Genomic DNA, 19,919 nt, shown 5'->3' with positions numbered 1-19,919 from the left:
ATCAAAGAAAGGACATGATGAAGATAATGTTTTAGGAAGCTTCATCTGAGAGGTACTAAAGGACACATCAGTTACAATCCCCAACATGCTGCTTCAGTTGCTACTTTCTCTCCCTATTTTGAATCTTGTACTTGTAAATTCTTGCTAGATACTTCCACCAGAACCTCAATACCGTGCTTCCAAAACCATACTAGTCTCTTAACTTGTAAATCTGCAACTCCTGACTTTCCTACTCGTATAATGGCACATACGTTCTTAGAAATTGGACCATCTTTGATGTCTCCTTCTCTGTCACCCACATGTAATCATTCCCTTCCTCTAGTTGATTCCATTATGAGCCCATTCAATTCATGTATCTTCAAAATACACATATGTTAACGCAGTGATAGAAGACTGAATTTGGGATCACAAAGTAGAATTTTTAAAAAGGGAAATCTTACCTTTTGTTATTTGCAGTAAAAACAGAACCGTGCATGCCAACATTGCACTCCGTGATCTTCCCGCCCTCAGATCTTCCCGCCCTCAAGAGACTGAGTTCTCAGACTGTACTAACAAAGCAATCTATGTCTTATCTCCTTCTGATTTCTACCTTTACCTCCTGAAGTGGCCAAATTACCAGTGCTCTGTTAAGGTAGATTAGGCTAAGTAGTTAAGGCTCTTTTCAGGTAGGTAGTAACTAAATAAAAAAGGTATATGCTATTCTACACACATATTTATATATATAAAGAAGATGATCGGGGGGACAAACAGTTTTAAAAGTTCTGTTTATACTTTTTATGTGGTTAAAATGTTAAGTGCTGATTGCCACATTCACCATTTTTCCATCTTATTTAGTCTCTTTTATTGTCCATTTGTCTGTTTTCCATTCCCCAACCTTTCTTTGACTGATTTCCAGGAAACTTCTGTTTTAACTGACTTTTACTCTGGAAGCATCTAAATGTCATTGGTCTCTAAGATCCTTCGGAGACATATAGGATCTCAGCATTTTGTAATATTGAAAGGAGCAGGTAATTTTTCAACTAAATCAAAATACATAAAAGCTTGCTCATGAAATACCACCATCTTAGACAACACAGTTCTCTTGGGTGTCTTAAATATGATTTGTATATGAGATAAAGAACAAACGAGATAGCCAGAAGGGGTTGGTTCCTTTTCTAAGGTCTGCTTGTTCTCTTTTACCATAAGCAAACAGAGTATCTGATCTTTATCAAGGCAGGGACTTGAGCTGCCCAGAGTTTCTGGTTTAGTCACCCTTTTAGGAATGGGAGAACTCATGTTCATTGTGCAGTTTAGGCCCTAGTGACTTGCTGAATAATCCAAGGATCTGCAGGGCAAACGAGTTATCCTGTGTGTGGTCAGTGCTTTATAGATTTTATTGAATTGGGAGATTCTGTTACAGCAGGGTTTCTCAACCTTGGCACTTTTGACTTTTTGGCCAAATAATTTTTGTTGTGGAGGGCTTTCTTGTGCATCGTAGGATGTGAAACAGCATCCCTGGCCTCTACTCACTAGATGCCAGTAGTACTTCTCCAATGTGACAAGCAAAAAATGTGTTCACACAATGCCAATTTCACCCTGGGGGGATGTCTGCCCCAGGTTGAGAATTACTGTATTATAGTTAAGGGGTGGTTGATGGTGGTTACTTAGCCTAAGCCTTAAAAGATTATATATATAATTAAATATTATATATGAAAGATTATACATTATACATGCTCTTTTTCTATATTCTTTCTTGCCATTTTTGGCATATGTTATACTTTTAAGTATGGTGACATTCATCTATACTAGTTTTATTTTATATAACTATTACTCACTTTCTTATACTTGTCTATTGGGTTGTAAGAAAATTTTCTCTGTTATTTTTCTCATTATATTTAACAGATATGTGGGAAAATGTCTACCAGTTCTTTAAAGGTCAGCTCTATGGAACTTCTATTTATTTCATCTGAAGTCTTAGAATAGGAAAGAATCAACACAAATATAGAAAGTCACGTGAAGAAGCTAATTTATGGGGAAAATGAGTTCAATTTTGTGCAGGTAAAATTGGAAGTGATAGAATAATATGTCCAGCAACTACTTGAAAAGAGGATGGGATATAGGTTTAGGAGTCAACAGTATAGTTGAAAATTAAAATTGCTCAAGAGAAAAATGGAAAAAGCTCGGAGTAGTGAAGGATTAAACCTTAACATGAAACCATGGAAATGAAGCTGCAAAAAGAGAAAAGAACATTTATAGATTGAAATAGTAAAAGCTAATAATTGGATGATAATTAGGTGAATGGAAAGCCTACCACGGGGGTATTAATAAAGCTCCAACTGCAGGAGAAGGAAGGAAGGAAGGGAGGAAGGCAGGCAGGCAGTCAAGGAAGGAATGAAAGAGAAAGAAAAAAGTAAAATTATTTGTACTTGCATGTTTCAAAAAATCATTGCAGGGACTTGGTGGAAAATAAGTGCATGGGTTTGTGAGTTTGGGATGAGAGGGTTAGGAGATGTAACTTGATAACTTCCTAGATTTGAGATAAGCACGTATTCTAATATAACTTCTTTGGCTGTGATGCACTGAGGATCAGCTGAGGGATACCTCAGCTGTTTCCCATCCTGAATAAAAGTTCCTGGAGTAAGAGGAAAAGAGTGTCCAACATGGTAAAGAATGTCAATTTATCCCTACCCTTTCATTGCCCCTACTTTCTTTTAAACTTGCATATTAATCATTTGATACTGTTTTTGGGTGAGATAAATACTTGCTTCCCGCAATAGGTGACAGATGAAAGGATTTTATTGTCATATACTAAGAGTGGCATCAGCAGATAAGTGGAACTGTACCTAATTACTGCCAGAAAAGGCAGTTCAGGGTGAACGCCTTTAAAACAAAAATTATCACCCTTTGTATAATTTCTCTAACATCAAATTGACTTATATCCAAGAATCACAGAGCGGATCAAATCATTCAGTTCTTTGGGACTATAATTAACATCCAATTCAACTTAGAAGGTTCATAAGGAAATTCCGCGGCTCAAAATTAGGCGTTAGGTGGGCATTTTACTGAGGGTTTTTTCCCTACGGCCACATGAACAATAAGTAACCCGTCCTTTAAACATTTTTCACACTAAACATTATGCCATGTTCCAAGGCACAGACCATTGCAGCCTCCGTCCCCTCAGCGGCGTAAACACTTGGAATGGGCATGCTGCCCCGTTACTTAGTATTGAGAAGTGGTCACTTTTTGCTTTTCTTAGGTGAGTGTAAGCGACTGCCTTCCCCACTTTAGGTGAACCCCAGGACTTGGAGCGTCTGTGGGTGCTCCTCTAATGGGGACAACTCCTCCCTGCCGACTCCATCGCAGAGAACCCAAAGTTCGAAACCAACAGAACGAAAACCAACGAAGCACACTTAAAGTGAGGAACCCGGCAAGCGGCGAAATTCTTGCTGAAGAGAAGAAAAAGCGAAAGGTTTTCCGCTGCAACCAATCAGATGAGAGGATTATTGGCACGCCCCTTTCTATCTACCAATCAACATCTAGCTCAATGGGGCAGTCCATTGCCACAGGGAAAGGGCTTAGTGCAGCTTCCCTCACAACACTTACACCCGTCATTCTAGGCCATTCCACGAACTGTGCTCAAAAGAGGAAAACAGTGCAACAGTTCCAAAGCTGATCAGTCTCGTGGTGAGCGGCGAAACTATAGACTTCTCTAACAACACCATGGATTCTAGGAGGGACTGGGAAAGAGAAAAACGAATTCTGGAAGGCAAACTACAACTCCCAAAGGCCCTTGCGCGGACTCAGCGCGCGAGGGACGAAGGGCGGGCCACTGTAAGGGGGAATGCTGAGGATCACGGGGCTCCTCCCGACTTTCTGAACGCAAGCCAGCAAGTGGGCGGTACCTGGGGCGGGCGGAGCGGCGAGAGCATCTGCTCCTGCGCTTTGTGGTCTCCTGCCTCCGGCTTCTCCGCCTGCGACGTCGAAGGGGGCGTGGCCTGCGCAGAGGCTGGTGGGGGTGCGGGTGCCGCGGGACTTGGGTGACGCGTCCCTTTCCAGCTCAGCGGTGTGTGAGGTGTCGCGGCCCCGCCGGCGATTGGCTGTTGAGAGGCGAGTACGCGGCGGCCGTTGGTCGCTGGCCTCACGGAGCAAGGCCCCCGGCGGCGGCGGGCGGGGAGGATATGGGGCGGCAGTGGCGGCTGCAGGAGGCGGGCGTGGACGAGCCGGTGGCCGCAGCAGCGGCGGTCCCCGGAGTCCTGTGAAGCGCCCCTGTCCGCGCCTCTGTGGGGCCCTCAGAGAGGGCTGCCAGGACGCGAGCCACTGAGGAGCCGCTCAGCCAGCGCCATAGCCCTTAGGACTATCGGTCACATCCTCGCGCTCCTGCTCCGGCTCCTCCATCTTGGCCTCGGCAGTGGCGGCTGCCGGGAGGATGTGCCGCCTTCTGGCAGGGGGAAGAAGGAGGAGAAGATGAAGAAGCACCGGCGGGCCTTGGCCCTGGTCTCCTGCCTCTTTCTGTGCTCTCTGGTCTGGTGAGTAGCCGCGACGACAAGGGAGTTCCCGTGAGGGGAGTAAATGGGAGGGAGCAGCCCAGGTCACACCCCCTGGTCATTTTGGCTTTTTGGGTCCGGGTTTCCAAGGCCCCCGTGGAAGGGACAAACCGATTACTTCTCGACTCTCCATCTGACTGGTCTGGTAGTGCTCTGTGCGGAGATTTTCATGGTGTATTTTGGAATTTACAGAGACTCAGTGGGAGAGAGAGAGGTGCCAAGGTAGAGGGAACCACCAAGTGCCTTTGTACTCAGTTCCTCTACCCCTTGGAGACGGTGCAGGGTTTGGGGTGGGTGTTCAGATTGATGGTAAGTAAGTTGCTCCGATTTGCCGCCAGTCTTTGCGTTCTTAGTGTGGTAAGGGGATAAAGCACGTCGGATGTGATGCGTTCCGGACGTGCGATTTTAAAACGTGAGTGGTCATGAAGGTAAGAGTAATGTATAAGCAGTAGTTCTCCTGGACATTTCTCGCACAGCGTTTGATCCCAAGTACACTCGGGCCGCTGTTTTTGGAAACTTGGGGGGCGTGTGTGTATGTGTGTTATGAAGCACTTTTTCAATTGGTTTGGTGGAGAGGGTGTCTTAGATGTAGTGTGTGTAGTAGTTTTTGGTAATGCCCCTTAGTGATGGGAAGGTAAATGCTGTATTTTCAAGGCGGGAAGAGTGCTTTGTCCCTAAAGCACTCCTTAAGTTTTACGGAGTTTCTGTTAATCCCAGGCACTTCTGGAGTTTTTTGAGGAGCAGAGAAAGCTTGTAAGTCGAGGGACTGCTGTCACCGTACTTGGAAAAGCCATTCTTTCCTCCCAGGGAATTTCTTCAAAGATGTGTGACAATTGATGACTGAAAAGATGCTTCTTCAGTCAAGGCGATTTGCTGTTTGTTATATTAAAATAGAAATTAAGTTTCCTGTTTTGCTTATTTCTGCAAAGCACCAACACTATTTTCATTTTTATGGATGCCTAATGGATTCCAGAAGCACTGAAATTGTAGAGTTGTTGCTCACATAAAATAATACATAAACAAGGGGAAGAGAAAACACTCGCCTGGCTGAGGGATTTTTATTGGAAGGATGATAGAAGTTTTTGAGAACAAAAACAATTGACTTATTACCTTTCATTCTGAATCCTTTTAATACCCGTCTCCTGTTTTTAATAAAATCCTCCCCTTTCTACTTACTGTGTTGGGTACGGAGAAGTGCCTGTAAGAGATAAATCCACTCACCTCATTTTAAATTTAAATTTGTAGATACTGAAGCTTGTATTCATTTCCATCTCTTTCTGGGGCTGCCTAGTTATACTTGTAGACTGTGTATTTTCTTTCCTCTTTCTTCTTGGTCTTGCCCATCTTTAAACCATGTTATTCATCATCAAAAGTTTCTGAAATGGCTAATAAGGAAAAGGTGAACACTTTCATTCAAGTTTAAAAACACACCAGTATCTCTGGCTTTTTTTTATTTTTTAATTGGATGGTGTAAACGAAATCAAGCAATAGAATGTGATTCTTACAATCATTTGTAAATTTAAGTTAACTCTGCTTCTATTTCTTTTGGGAATTTCTGGCTATCTTTTGATTAAGCTAACCCTCAGTATGTTTTCTCACCTTCAATCATTAGCTCTAGTGAAGAGCTAATGAATTTCCCTGTTAGGGAACAAATCGGTTGGCCTGGTATTGAAAGTAGTAGTAATAAACTTCTGTCAAGTTTTTTAACTCCTAGTGAGGAAAATGGATGTGGAGAGTTTAAGAGTGTGAACATTTTAAGAAACTTTAGCTTAAGAAACTATTGGGTTAGTATATTTTGAGATTTGTTTAGACTGCCAAATTTAGAGACATTTTAATTATTCTTTAGCAAAACGATTAAAAGGCATTAAAATAGGACATTAAGGCTTAAAGGGTTTTTTTGAAGGGTGATGATGATGAATGAGATTGGGGAAGAGGAGTGGTATCTGGTGCTGATCGGCAAAGGGTATGTTTTTTCTTTGAAGCCTCTGCTTTTGTGCCAAGTTGGAATTAATGGCACTTAATGGATTTCTAACTTTTGCTGCAATCTGGTGTGGTATTTCTTTTCCCAACCACCTCATTCCCTTTAACAGAAATGGCTACCAACAAGTCCTAGGGTTAGATAAAACGTTTGCAAGAGTTGATGAGTGCCTTTTAGTAGCCACTTTTGTCTCTTTTGTTATTCACAAATTGTCTCAAAATTTTGTGATCCGTTTCTGTTTTGTACATTGAGTGCTGTATGTCTGTTCTACAGTATTCTAGTTTCTGAGGTTTCCCCTCTCATGCTACCAATATTACTGTGTTATGTTTACTATCATAATTTTGTAGATCTTGATTATGTCTCCCCTCTGCTTTTGTCTTCTAGCCTTGAGTACTAACCTTAGATTATGTTTACAGAAAAACCATTTCATCTATGTCATTATTAATTTTTGTTGCTGTTTTTTCCTTTTGCATAGTTTATAATTTTTGATCAAGTAGTATAGAGTATTCTAGGCATAAATGCACTATAGCTGCAGCACAGAGCAATGATAGCTAATATTTGCTGACAGCTATCTGTGTGTCAGACACATGATGTTTACTTGACTATAACACCTTTAATCTTTATAAGAACCCTATAAGATAGGTATTATTATTAACTTCCTTTTGCATTTTACATGTGAGGAAGTAGAGAGGTTAACTTGGCTAAGTTTAAGCAGCTGTTAAGCTTCGGAGCTTAAATTTGAACCTAGGCAGCACAGGCTCCTGAGTACCATAGTCCTTTATAGGTCAGAAGGCCTGTATTTTATATATGTGGCTCCATCATTTACTAGATATGTGTTCTTTGACTTGTTATGTAACTTCTTTGAACCTTAGTTGTTATATCCTCAGAATGGGGAAATTGATCCATTCATACTTCACAGGGTTGTTAGGAGGATGAAATAATACAAATGACAGATCTTTGTAACACAGTAACAGCGTGTTATGTAAATATTTCATCATAACATTATTCAACCACATTTTGTTCTCATACCTACTGTGCCAGATGTTTTTATGAGCACCGAAAATCCAAGATAGAGGGTCACCAGCTTGTCTTGGTTTTAACACTGGAAGTCGCATAACCTAGGAATTCCCTGCATTAGTTTCTTATGCCTGCTGTAGCAAATTGACACAAATTTAGTGGCTTGAAACAACACACATTTATTACCTTACAATTCTGTGGATGAGAAGTCCAAGATATGTCTCACAGGGCTAAATAAAGTTAAGATGTCAACTGGGCTCGTTCTTTTTGGAGGCTCTGAGGGGAGAATCTTTTTCTAGAGGCCGCCTGTATTCTGTGGCCCCTTCCTCACATCAGCACTCCAACCCTTTTTTCAGTCCTTATGTCTACTAATGACTGGTCCTCCTGCCTCTTCCTCTTATAAGGACTATTGTGATTACATTGGGTCCAGCCAGACATTCCAGGATAATCTCCCTATCTCATAATCCTTAATTTAATCACATCTGCAAAATCTCTTTTACTATGTAAGGTAACATATTTAGGGATTAGGATGCAGACATCTTTGAGGGGGGGCGCATTATTCAGCCTATACCCTATACCATACTCCCTCAGTCCTGGGCAAACTGGGAAAGCTGCATCACCCTAAAGAGGAAAAAAACATAATTAGTGGATATTCTGAGTGTGTCCCTTAATTAGTAAAACCTTGTGCATCCACCTTAATTGTCTATAAGTTATGTACATGTGCCAATATAGTAATAGTATATTAGTGTATGTAATAAATTAATGCAAGTTAGATATTTAAGAAAAATGAGAAAAAAATAATAATTTCTGTTAACGGTACCTTTTGTTCTCATTAAAATAATAATTTTTAGTGAGAGCTATGTGATTGACCTACTAGATTATTTTATGTCATAGTATAGAAGAGGAATAGCTTCAACTACTTAGGAGTCAGCCCTGTCATTTTCTTGTTGGCTGTGCTTGCATTATTAAATTCTTTGCAGTAAGTTTTTTAAAAGCTGCTTCCCGATGTTGTGAGGGTCAATTCAGTTAAAACTGAATAATTCCTAAGTCTACCTAACTGGGCAAACATAAACCACAGTGAATCATGGTGTGCTGTAAGTAAAACCCATTGTTTGTGGGACTTCCACTCTTTCCCTGAGTTTCTGTATGAATCCTTACATTAATCTTAGTAAAACTTATTTTTTAAAACTAAACAAATCTATTCTTCCTTCACCCCAAAGGATCATCTTGGAGAAGCTTATATTTAGACTTTCGGGAAGAGCTTGACATTTAAACAAGTCTCATACATTTGGCAAATATAACAGGTACTTACAAAGGTTTTTAGGAACAGCAAAGGAAGAATTCATATCCTACTTGTGGTTCTGTCACTAACTGTATGTCTTTGGACAAGTTACTTCTGTGAACCTCAGCTCTCATCCATAAAATGGTCTGCAGGATGGATAGTTCACAATGAGAGAATTTTGTTGTAGGCAGAGAGAACACTTACCCAGTTACCTAGAGCGTGAGTGTATGTGAGGAGAGATGGGAAGGGAGGCTAGAGCTAGGTTTTGAAAGGATTTGATTATCATGCAGATGAATTCTAATTCTAACCACCTGACAGAGGATGAGTAAGTGAAGTGGTTTAAACTGGAGAACAGGAGCATGAGGTCACATGGATCTTTTAATTAGATTGCTGTGGAGGGTAAAGTGGAATGTAGGGGATGTACTTTGGAGGCACGAGGTCCTAAGTCGTGGTCCCACTAGAAGAGAGTTGATATCTAAATCAAGATGTTGGCCTTTTTGTCCTTAGTAGTAATTTTTCTGAGTATGTCAGACCAGTTTTTATCAGTTTAAGAGGTTTATTTCCTGGTTTGTGATTACATTTCTGTACCCTTTTGCTTTTTCTCTCATGATTGCTGGTCTATTAATATACATAAGTGAGCAGAAAAAAATTTAAAAACTAGAACAATATATAAGCTGTTTTTTCTTTTTTGAGGTGATGAATAGAGCATATTGGAAACATCGATTATACATTTTGAAAATTCCCCAGGAAATCTGGAGGAATTTTTTTGCTTGTTTCTGCTTCTGTCTCTTAACTTTAAAGGTTCGGAATCTATTTCTTTTCTGAATAATATTTGAAATAAATAAAATAATAAAACAATCCCACTTCTCCAAATCATTTGATGCCTTTTTTTTTCTTTCCTTGAATAAACCAATGAAAGATGACCTTTACAAAAATGATTTTTTTAGTGGAACTTAATGTGAAAGACTGAGGAAAAAAAGTTTATCTTTGCTCTGGGATATATATTCCGAAGAAAGCACCTGGTATTTTTATTTATAAGAGGTGTCGGGTCATACAGTGTCAGATCCCTTCAGACAAGTTAGATGAAGCCACTTAATAGGAAAAGGTCTGTGAAAGAAGGTGTGTGACATCTTTGCATAACACTTGAACACTGTGTCCAATAAAAGACGGCAAGTGACGTGTTTCATGTTGGTCCTTTATGTTATTAAACATTTGAGGATATACTGGAATGGAAGCAGGCAGTAGGGTTGACAGGCAATGGAAAAAATAAAAGGTATCAGCTCTTTTGAGTATTGGTTATTTCATTTTTCGTTTGTTCATGAACTTGTACATTACTCTTTCACTTTTCTCAACAGTCTGAATGGAGAAAAGAATCAATATGTATAATTAATACTTATGCTTATAATGAAAGGGAAACTTATAAAAATTTAAGTGCTTTATTATTCTCAAGTCATCTTCAAATAGAAACACCTGTATGTACGTGATGCTTTTGTTTAGTAGTTTATACATAACTGGAAAGAGATGAAATCTCTTGAAACTTATCTACATGTTTTAGATTATACTTTAGTGCCAGTTGTATGTTATGTTTTTCAAGGCCATATTTTAGACTAATTTAAAAGTCAAATTGTACATGTCACAAGGGAATAGGAAATTGCTTTTGAATATTTGCAGTATAAGAGTGTTAATCCTTTGGGATGAATTTGTTTAATAAATGCAAGTTTTTTTGAAAGAAGATTTGGTTTTATTTAGGACTTTATAATTAATTGCTAGTTAAAATTATTTTATATTTTACATGAAAGTGACACCTAGCTGTATTAGAAAGTATTCTGTAACGTTAATACGGTTCATAGGTACTAAGCTAATTTTGTATTATTATGTAGCGTTTGTAATCTACTGGAGAAAAAACATGTAAAGGCTAAGAACAGTGCCTCACTCGTAGTAAGCACTACTGTATAAGTTATTCATTGACTCTAGCTACTTTGGTAATTTGTTGAGTAGAAGTAAGATGGCCTAGGTTTCAGAGTTAAAAATGGGAATTTATAAATCCACTTAAATATTATTTGATTATTCACAATGTATTTGGTGTGATGAAGGATACAGAAGAATTGTGAGACTTGAGCTCTGTATATAAGCTTGTTACAATACAGATAGTGGTGTAGTGTGAAAGGCATAAAACTATGTCAGAGCTTGGTTGTAGTTCTTTCTTTTCATTGTTAATATGAACATTTATTGAGTGATTATTTCTCTTCTAAGTACTAAATACTATTCAATGTAATATGCATTAAATTATTTTATTCGCTGTATAGATGTTTTAAGGCAGACACTCCATTTTAAAGATGAAGAAAGGTGGGCACAAAGAAGTTAAGTTCTTAACAGCTTGCCCAAGTTCTTACAGCCAGGAAGCAACAGAGCCAGAACTAAGAAGGCCAGGTTCTAAGCCTGTGTTCTCTTAACCGGTATGCTGTGCTGCCAGTTGGCTGGTAGATGGTCTTGGGCAAGTTTTTTCACTTTTTCTAGTTAATAATTTTATCTGGCAAAGTGTCAGTTTTTTTCATCTGAAAATGTGGGTGCCTGTATTAGCCTAGGAAGGAATGGACGTTGGAATTGTTCATGAAACTTTTAAAAGAAATACGCATACCTAGGATTCTTACCTTGTAGATTTTGTCAGTAAGTTTGTGATACTCTTTTATGCATTCAAGTCTGTATTACTGTATTAGGTGAACTCAGTTTATTTTTTATATGTCTAACATTCTAAGATACTTGATTTGAATGTTAATAAACAACACATAAAACTGAACTGCATAGTAAGTGCTTAAGAGGAGAAAATGAGGGCTAGAGTTCTCAAGGAAGGCTTGACTTGGGTTTAAGGGAAATGTGTGGTTTATAAACTCTGCTTCTGTGCAAACAGGAGCTTCATGAGCTGAAATAAGATGTACTGGTGTTGATAACATGAATAATGGCTATTTCTTTGTGCGTGCATGTGTATGTCTGTCTGCCTGCTTGCAGTGGGTAGATGGCACTTAATTGTCAAGGAGAAAGAGAGTTATGAATGGAAGAGATAATCTAGTTGATATGGGTAAGAGTGGTAGTAAACAGAAAAGCCTGAGGAGAAAGAGAGAGATTTCAGAGATTGTGGTAGATTTTGCAAACCAGTCCAAAGAATTAGATAATAAAGATTCAGCAAGAAAAGTGGTGTTGTGAGAACATTATTTTGACATAATTGTGCTAGGTTTTTTTTTAGAGGAAGGAGACTTAGAGGGGTGAATACAATTGGCTTTCCACATCCACAGATTCAACCAACCTCAGGTTGAAAATATATTTTAAAAACAATAAAAATAACAATACAACAATAAAAATACAAATAAAAACAATGTTGTATAACAGCTATTTACATAGCATTTACATAGTGTTAGGTTTTAAATCACCTCTAGATATTATATGGGAGGATATGCATAGATGTTTTAAATCACCTCTAGATATTTTTAATCACCTCTAGATATTTATATGGAAGGATATGCATAGATGTTTTAAATCATCTCTAGATATTTTAAATCACCTCTAGATATTTATATGGGAGGATATGCATAGGTGATATGCAAATGCCGTTTTATGTAAGAGACTGGAGCATTCTCAGATTTTGGTATCATCGGATCCTGGATCCAACCCCTTCTGGATCCCAAGGGATGACCGGGCTAAAAAGCCCTTGGAGTAATTGAGGCTTGTCATAAGAAGGACTTCATCTTGGCAGTAGAAATAAAGAAGAGAGTACAATAAATAGAGATTTTTGAGGAGGTAAATGATTTGATTTTGTGAAAGGTTGGCAAGCTGGCAGTAGTGCAGTGCAGTGCAGCAGATAACAGCATTAGGCTAGGATTCTAAATAACTGGATTTTAGTTTGCCTCTAACCAAACTCTGTTCAACATCCCCTTTCTGTTATCCATCTCAATGCAAAGAGATATTTACTTAGGCTTCAGTGTGCTGTATCCAATACAGGATTCTGGTGGACAAAACAAAGTAACTGCTTTCTTGGAGCACACTGTCACTGAGAGTACATTCTAGGGCCTAAAATTATGAATCTGTGAAATAAAGTTCAATGAGAAAAGAAATGTTAAGCATTTTTTGTTTGTTTTCTGTTTGTTTGCTTGTTTGTTTTAACTTGGGCAACTAGAAGAATTGGTGGTGGTCAAAAAGAAGTGGAAGAGTTGGCAAAGGGCTTGGAAGGGGAAGGAGCTGTTAGTTGGAGGTGAATGGAATATCCAAGTGGAGACATTTTATGGGCACTTAAAAATGCAGACTTGAATGCAGATAAAATTTGGCCTGGAGTGCCAGGCACGGTGGCTTATGCCTGTAATCCCAGCACTTTGGGAGGTCGAGGCAGGCGGATCACCTGAGGTCAGGAGTTCGAGACCAGCCTGACCAACATGGAGAAACCCCGTCTCTACTAAAAAAAATAGAAAATTAGCCGGGCATGGTAGCGCATGCCTGTAATCCCACCTACTTGGGAGGCTGAGGCAGGAGAATCACTTGAACCTAGGAGACGGAGGTTGCGGTGAACCAAGATCGTGCCATTGTACTCCAGCCTGGTCAACAAGAGCGAAACTCCGTCTCAAAAAAAAGAAAAAAAGTTGGCTGGAGTTATCCTCGTAAAGCAGAGGTCCCCAGCCCCTGGGCTGCGGACCAGTACTGCTCCGTGGTCTGTTAGGACCCTGACCTCACAACAGGAGGTGAACAGCAGGTGAGTGAGCATTACTGCCTGAGCTCCACCTCCTGTCAGATTAGCAGCAGAATTAGATTCTCATAGGAGCATGAACCCTACTATGAACCACACACGCGAGGGATCTAGGTTGTGTACTCCTTATGAGAATCTAATGGCCCTCCACCCCATCCATGGCAAAGTAGTCTTCCATGAAACTGGTCTCTGGTGCCAAAAGGTTGGGGACCGCTGTCATAGAGGGAATCATTTTTGAAAGAGAACATTGGACTTTTGAAACAGAATAAAGAAAGGTGCCAAGCATAGTAAAGCTCTGAAAGAAAGGAGGAAACTGGAAAGGATAGATGGAAAGAGATTTAAGGAAGTCATTTAAGTGGTCAACAATATAAAATGTCTTAGATAAGTTTGGAGAGCTTGAAAACTGAGAAACTTTTCAAAAGAGGGAAGTGATTGATAGCTTTTGGGAGTGGAGAATAGAAGATATTTGGAGAGCTGGTAGGCATGAATTCCACACATTTGTTTGGTAGCCAGGAGATGTAGAAGAGCACATAAAAAAAAAAAGTTAACATGTAGAGTAGCTTCATACTTGTATGCTGCAACCCATTTTACACAGTGCCACTGGATTTGTCTTACATGCAGCTTTGATTATGTCAGTCCCCTGATGAAATATCTTTCAAAGGCTCCTTGAAGGATAAGACTTTAAACCTTGATAATTTTTAAATGCCTGCAGTCTGACCCACACTTACTGTTGTAGCTTTATTTTCTGCTTTTCCTAATAGAGACTTTGTTTGAGCATGACTGATCTGTTGGCCTGGTAGTAATTTATTTGAGGACTATTTTTGTAGTCTCTAATTGAAAATTAAGGTAACAAAACTACTGTCGCTTGTGTTTTAGAGGCTAAATACACTGTACCCAATTTCTGAAAATATATTTGTAGGGGTGGGTTGCCCCTACACACCTGTGGGTGTTTCTCGTGAGGTGGAACGAGAGACTTGGGAAAGAAAAAGACACAGAGACAAAGTATAGAGAAAGAAATAAGGGGACCCGGGGAACCAGCGTTGCAGCATATGGAGGATCCCGCCAGCCTCTGAGTTCCCTTAGTATTTATTGATCATTTGTGGGTGTTTCTCGAAGAGGGGGATGTGTCAGGGTCACAAGACAATTGTGGGGAGAGGGTCAGCAGACAAACACGTGAACAAAGGTCTTTGCATCATAGACAATGTAAAGGATTAAGTGCTGTACTTTTAGATATGCATACACATAAACATCTCAATGCTTTACAAAGCAGTATTGCTGCCCACAGGTCCCACCTCCAGCCCTAAGGCGGTTTTTCCCTATCTCAGTAGATGGAGCATACAATCGGGTTTTATACCGAGACATTCCATTGCCCAGGGACAGGCAGGAGACAGATGCCTTCCTCTTGTCTCAACTGCAAGAGGCATTCCTTCCTCTTTTACTAATCCACCTCAGCACAGACCCTTTACAGGTGTCGGGCTGGGGGACGGTCAGGTCTTTCCCTTCCCACGAGTCCATATTTCAGACTATCACATGGGGAGAAACCTTGGACAATACCTGGCTTTCCTAGGCAGAGGTCCCTGCGGCCTTCCACAGTTTTTGTGTCCCTGGGTACTTGAGATTAGGGAGTGGTGATGACTCTTAAGGAGCATGCTGCCTTCAAGCATTTGTTTAACAAAGCACATCTTGCACCGCCCTTAATCCATTCAACTCTGAGTTGACACAGCACATGTTTCAGAGAGCACGGGGTTGGGGGTAAGGTTATAGATTAACAGAAATCTCAAGGCAGAAGAATTTTTCTTAGTACAGAACAAAATGGAGTCTCCTATGTCTACTTCTTTCTACACAGACACAGTAACAATCTGATCTCTCTTGCTTTTCCCCACATATATTATTATCAAGTATAGGGCATGATTATTTCCAGCATCTTAGAGGGCAAATTGTATTGGCTGAATTTCTAATGGTAGGTTATAATGGTAGGATATAAAAACAGAACATATCACATTTGTTTACTAAGTGCTTCTCTATGTTGGATCAATGAAATTATGGGCCAGTTTAGTGAAACAATTTTCTAATAGAATTTGATATGTGGAATATTAAGCTAAGAAAATTTAAGACCCAATCCTACATCAGAGTGAAGTTAAAAGTCAGAACTACTGAAATGCAAAGGTTTAATTAGAAACAGGCACTAGAACATAGAACTTTCTCAGCTAAGCTGTACAATTGCACGTGATTTGACTATGGACTGTTGATGCAGCCAAATAGAATAAAAACTGCAAGGAGAAAGAGGCCCAGTATGCTCTTACCTATTAGCAGATAGACCAAGCAGAAGAGAAGCAACCTTAAAAGAGCTCCAGACTGATACGTGGTTTAGAAGAATATCTGTCTTTTAATAAAACATTGTGATGGAGAGAAACTAGGTTGCTTAAGCAAAGGCACTAGAGGCCTGGTGATCTTTTGGTCTTGTTTTATTACCAGTGTTTGACCAAAATGGCTTCCACATTATTCACCCATTTCCCACAAGTTTCTCAATACTTACAGGATTTCAGTAAATTTTTTCAGATATCCAGGAAGTAATATTCAAAAACTACAATTTTCACTGATAACTTTAACCATACTGCGCTAAATGAGTGGCTGGCACTATATTTCTGTACAAGGGATTAACTTTGAATTTATGTTTAAGAAGCAATTCTTTGTTGCCTAGTTTAGTTATTTCTTTTACCACAAAGTGTTTTCTCATTCTTCTTTTTAAAGCTCTGAAAAAGCTTTTCCAATTCATAGTTCAAAGTAGGAGCTCAATAGATCATCATGCTGGCAACAGGGCAGTGTATTCTCTGCCTTGGAGTTGCTTAGTCTTATGTGAGAAACAAAAATAAACAGTTAATTTCATTTCAGTGTGTATGTGCTCAGGTAGAGATAGCCAAAGGGCTGTGGGAATTTAGAGCGGGCCGCCCACCAACCCCAGATTGTGGAAATCAGGAAAATGTTTTAGACCCTTATTAGTTTCTTGCCCCAAGAGAGAAGAATTATAGGTATTGAGTTATGTTTTAGATAGTGGGAGTGGGAGCAGGTACAGAACATTCTTGAAAGAGGGAACAGCATGAGCCAGAGACATGAGACAGCACAGTCTGTGTTCAAGGAACTATTACAGGTAGCTCTGTATCGCCGAAGCATAAAGTGAAAGGCAGGGAGAGTGGCAGGAAATATGAAGCTGAAGACTTAGTAGAATTTTAGAGATTTTTAAATAGCATGTGGAGAGAAGCTTGAGTTTTGTCATGTAGTTAATGGAGACTGTAAAAGGTCTTAAGCAGGGGAATGGTAGTGTGATAATTTACTGTTAGATTTTTGGCAGAGGTGTGAATGGTTATTTGCAGACGTAGCAAGTTAGGAATTAGGGAGATCTGTTAGGAGGTTGCTCTAGGTAAGAGATAAGGGCTTGAGTTAAGGCAGTCAGAATGGGGATTGAGAAATGATTTAAAGAAATTTAGAGTAGAATAAACAAGATGGTCAAGGGAGGGTGAAGGCAAAGGAGTAGTCACAGGTGTTTTTCAGGTTTCTAGTTTGAGGACTGGGTAGATAGCAGTACCAGATGGTGGGATCAAGGATATAGGAGGAAGAGATTTGGAAAAGGAAGTTAATGTATTCAATTTTGGATTTAGATGTTTTTGAGATACCTTGGAATATGAAGGAAGAGAGATGCAACTTTTAAATGAGCTTTGTTTATCCTCAACATTAAGGTAGGGTATCACAGAAGGGTTTTAAGGAATGGACCAGTTAGGAAAAGATAAGGGCTGAAGATAAAAGTTTCAGTAGCTGTCAACTAAAAACCATGAGAGTAGGTAAGTCTCCTTTGTAGAATATAAAGGGAAGATTTCAGAACCAAACCCTTGGAGCATCAGAATTTAAATAGTGAACAGAAGCAGCATATCAAAGGAGACTCAGAAACAAGAGTCAGTGTGAGATGAAAAGCAGAAGTGTGTAATTTGACAAGTCAAAGAGGAGATGGTTTAAGTTAAAACAGCAGTCAGAGGTACCACATGCAGCAGGGAAATCAAAAAAAGCTAACTTCTGCCACACCATACTAGTCTCAGTGGTACAATGAGGGCAGAAACTAGATTTCAGCAGGCTGAGGACTAAATAGAAGGTGAAAACATTGAGATTACAAGTATAAACTACTGTGAAATTTGATAAGTGAAAGTAGATAGAAAAAGTAGTGGCTGATAATAACTGACATTTCAGCACATATTCTGTGCCAGGCTAAGCACAGCATATACATTTATTTCAGTTCCTCCTAATAAGTCAGTTTTACAATGTTGATACTGAGTTGAGGCATATAGGCTGGCCTGCCTGCCTTCCGTCCTTATGTCCATCCGTCCGTCCTTCCTTCCTTTCCTTTCCTTTCCTTTCCTTTCTTTCCTGGCAGGGTCTCGCTCTGTCCCCCAGTCTGGAGTACAGCAGCATGATCACCACTCACCGCAGCCTTGACCTCCCTGGGAACTGGTGATTTTCCTTCCACCTCAGCCTCCTGAGTAGCTGGGACCAGAGGTGTGCGCCACCATGCCTGGCTAATTTTTGTATGTTTTGTAGAGATGCAGTTTTGCCTTGTTGCCCAGGCTGGTCTCTGACTCCTGATCTCCTCTTAAATTTGTCCATACTCTTGGATTAAAGTATTAATCTAATTTTTACAAATAAGGAAACTGAAGCTCATAAGTTGCCCATCACTCACCTTGCAAACTTAGATCTCTCTCCAAATTGTTGGATTTTTCCATATTGCTACGTTTCATGTTTAATATTTTCTAGCCAACAGATAAATGAAAAGAAAGGTAAGAAGATAACACTGTTACATTCACTCAAGAATTGGTGATACTGGTCAAAGCTAGATACAGCATAATACAAAAATAAAACAACTATCACAAAGGAGAAGTTCTGATTAACTACTTCATGATTTTCATAGTGGCAACAAGTGATAAATATGAAGGCCGTGTAGTAGTGGCTAAGAGGCGCAGGCTTCAGAGTCAAAAAAATCCAAGTTTTAACCCCCGGTCCCTCACTTATTAGTTACAGGATCTTGAACAAGTAATAAAACCTGTATAGGCCAGGCACAGTGGCTCACACCTGTAATCCCAGCACTTTGGGAGGCCAAGGCGGGTGGATCACTTGACCCCAGGAGTTCGAGACTAGCCTGGGCAACATGGCAAAACCCCATCTCTTCCAAAAATACAAAAATTAGCCAGACATTTTGGTGCTTGCATGTAGTCCCAGCTATTCTGGAGGCTGAGGTGGAAGGATCACTTGAGCCCGGGAAGGGGGAGGCTGCAGTGAGCTGAGATTGTACCACTGCACCCCAGCCTGGGTGATAGAGTGGGACCCTGTCTCAAAATAAATTATGTACAGCGAAATGCACAGATCTTAACTGTATAGTTGGATCAGTTTTGACACATGCATACACCTGTGTAACTCACACCCCCTCAAGATATAGAATATTCTCATCACCCCAGAAAGTTCTCTCATGTCCCTTTCTGGTGAATCCCCCAGAGGCAAGTAGTGATCTGATTTCTGTCATCATGGATTAGTTTTGCCAATTCTGGAACATCATCTAAATGGAGTTACACAGTATTAGCTCATGTGTTTGACTTCTTTTACTCAATGTAATGTCTGAGATTTACCCATTTTGTTTCCTTTGTCATTAATTAGTTCCTTTTTATTGCTGAGTAGTAGTACACTGTATGAATGTACTACAGTTTATTTATTCTTCTGTTAGTGGTTATCTGGACTGCTTCCAGGTTTTCGCTATTAGGAGTAAAAACTACTATGGACATTCTTGTACAAGGCTTTTTGTAGACATAGTTTTCATTGCTATTGAGAAGTACCTAAAAGTAGAATTGCAACTGCTGAAACAGATGGATATTATATGCTTTTCGATACAATATCCTGAGAAAGTCACAACATCATTATAATATCCTGAGAAAGACACAATGAAGGATTCTGACTGAGAATACCTAATCTGAATCTGGTCATCATGATACATCAGACAAATCTCACATAAGAACCATATTATTTAAAAAGAAAGGGGACTGTAGCCTTCAAAAATGTTAGTGCCACATAAAATAAAGCTCCAGAACTGTTCCAAGTTAAATGATACTGAATAGACATGACAAATGCAGGACATGATCATAGATTTAATTCTGTACTGGAGAAAGGAATTCTAAAAAAGACATTGGATTAATTGACAAAATTGCAATGTGGACAGTAAATTTTTGTGTCAATGTAACATTTACTGAAGTTGATAGCTGTATTGTAGTTATGCAAGAGAATATCCCTATTCTGTGGAAATAGATATCACAGTATTTTAGAGGTAAGTTACTGGGAGAGAGGGAACAGAGGGAGAGAGGG

General features: G+C 39.7%; 2 protein-coding genes across 13 annotated transcripts in view; one reads left to right on the top strand and one right to left on the bottom strand.

The window, feature by feature from the left end:
* The window catches only part of PIGC (phosphatidylinositol glycan anchor biosynthesis class C), a 91,824-nt gene extending 87,297 nt beyond the window's left edge, over positions 1 to 4,527 (bottom strand). The window contains exon 1 of the mRNA XM_001147637.6: positions 3,882 to 4,527. Coding sequence (XP_001147637.2) covers positions 3,882 to 3,908 — 27 coding nt within the window. The 5' untranslated portion in view covers positions 3,909 to 4,527. The remainder of the gene's footprint in view (positions 1 to 3,881) is intronic.
* The window catches only part of SUCO (SUN domain containing ossification factor), a 78,473-nt gene continuing 62,635 nt past the window's right edge, over positions 4,082 to 19,919 (top strand). For 7 of the 12 annotated variants that reach the window (XR_010157304.1, XR_010157302.1, XR_010157300.1 and 4 more), the window contains exon 1: positions 4,375 to 4,505. Coding sequence is in view for 5 of the 12 variants with exons in the window: in XM_003308604.7 (XP_003308652.2) it covers positions 4,444 to 4,505 (62 nt within the window). In the remaining 7 variants the exon portion in view is untranslated. Of the gene's footprint in view, positions 4,506 to 19,919 lie in introns of all 12 variants that reach the window. The other 5 variants (XM_063811470.1, XM_054673178.2, XM_514000.8 and 2 more) reach the window with 4 other exon arrangements.

Source organism: Pan troglodytes, chromosome 1, assembly GCF_028858775.2.
Source record: "Pan troglodytes isolate AG18354 chromosome 1, NHGRI_mPanTro3-v2.0_pri, whole genome shotgun sequence".
In the NCBI taxonomy this organism is placed as follows: Eukaryota; Metazoa; Chordata; class Mammalia; order Primates; family Hominidae; genus Pan; species Pan troglodytes.
Note: the sequence above shows the minus strand (reverse complement) of the source record. Positions and strands in the feature narration are given on the sequence as shown.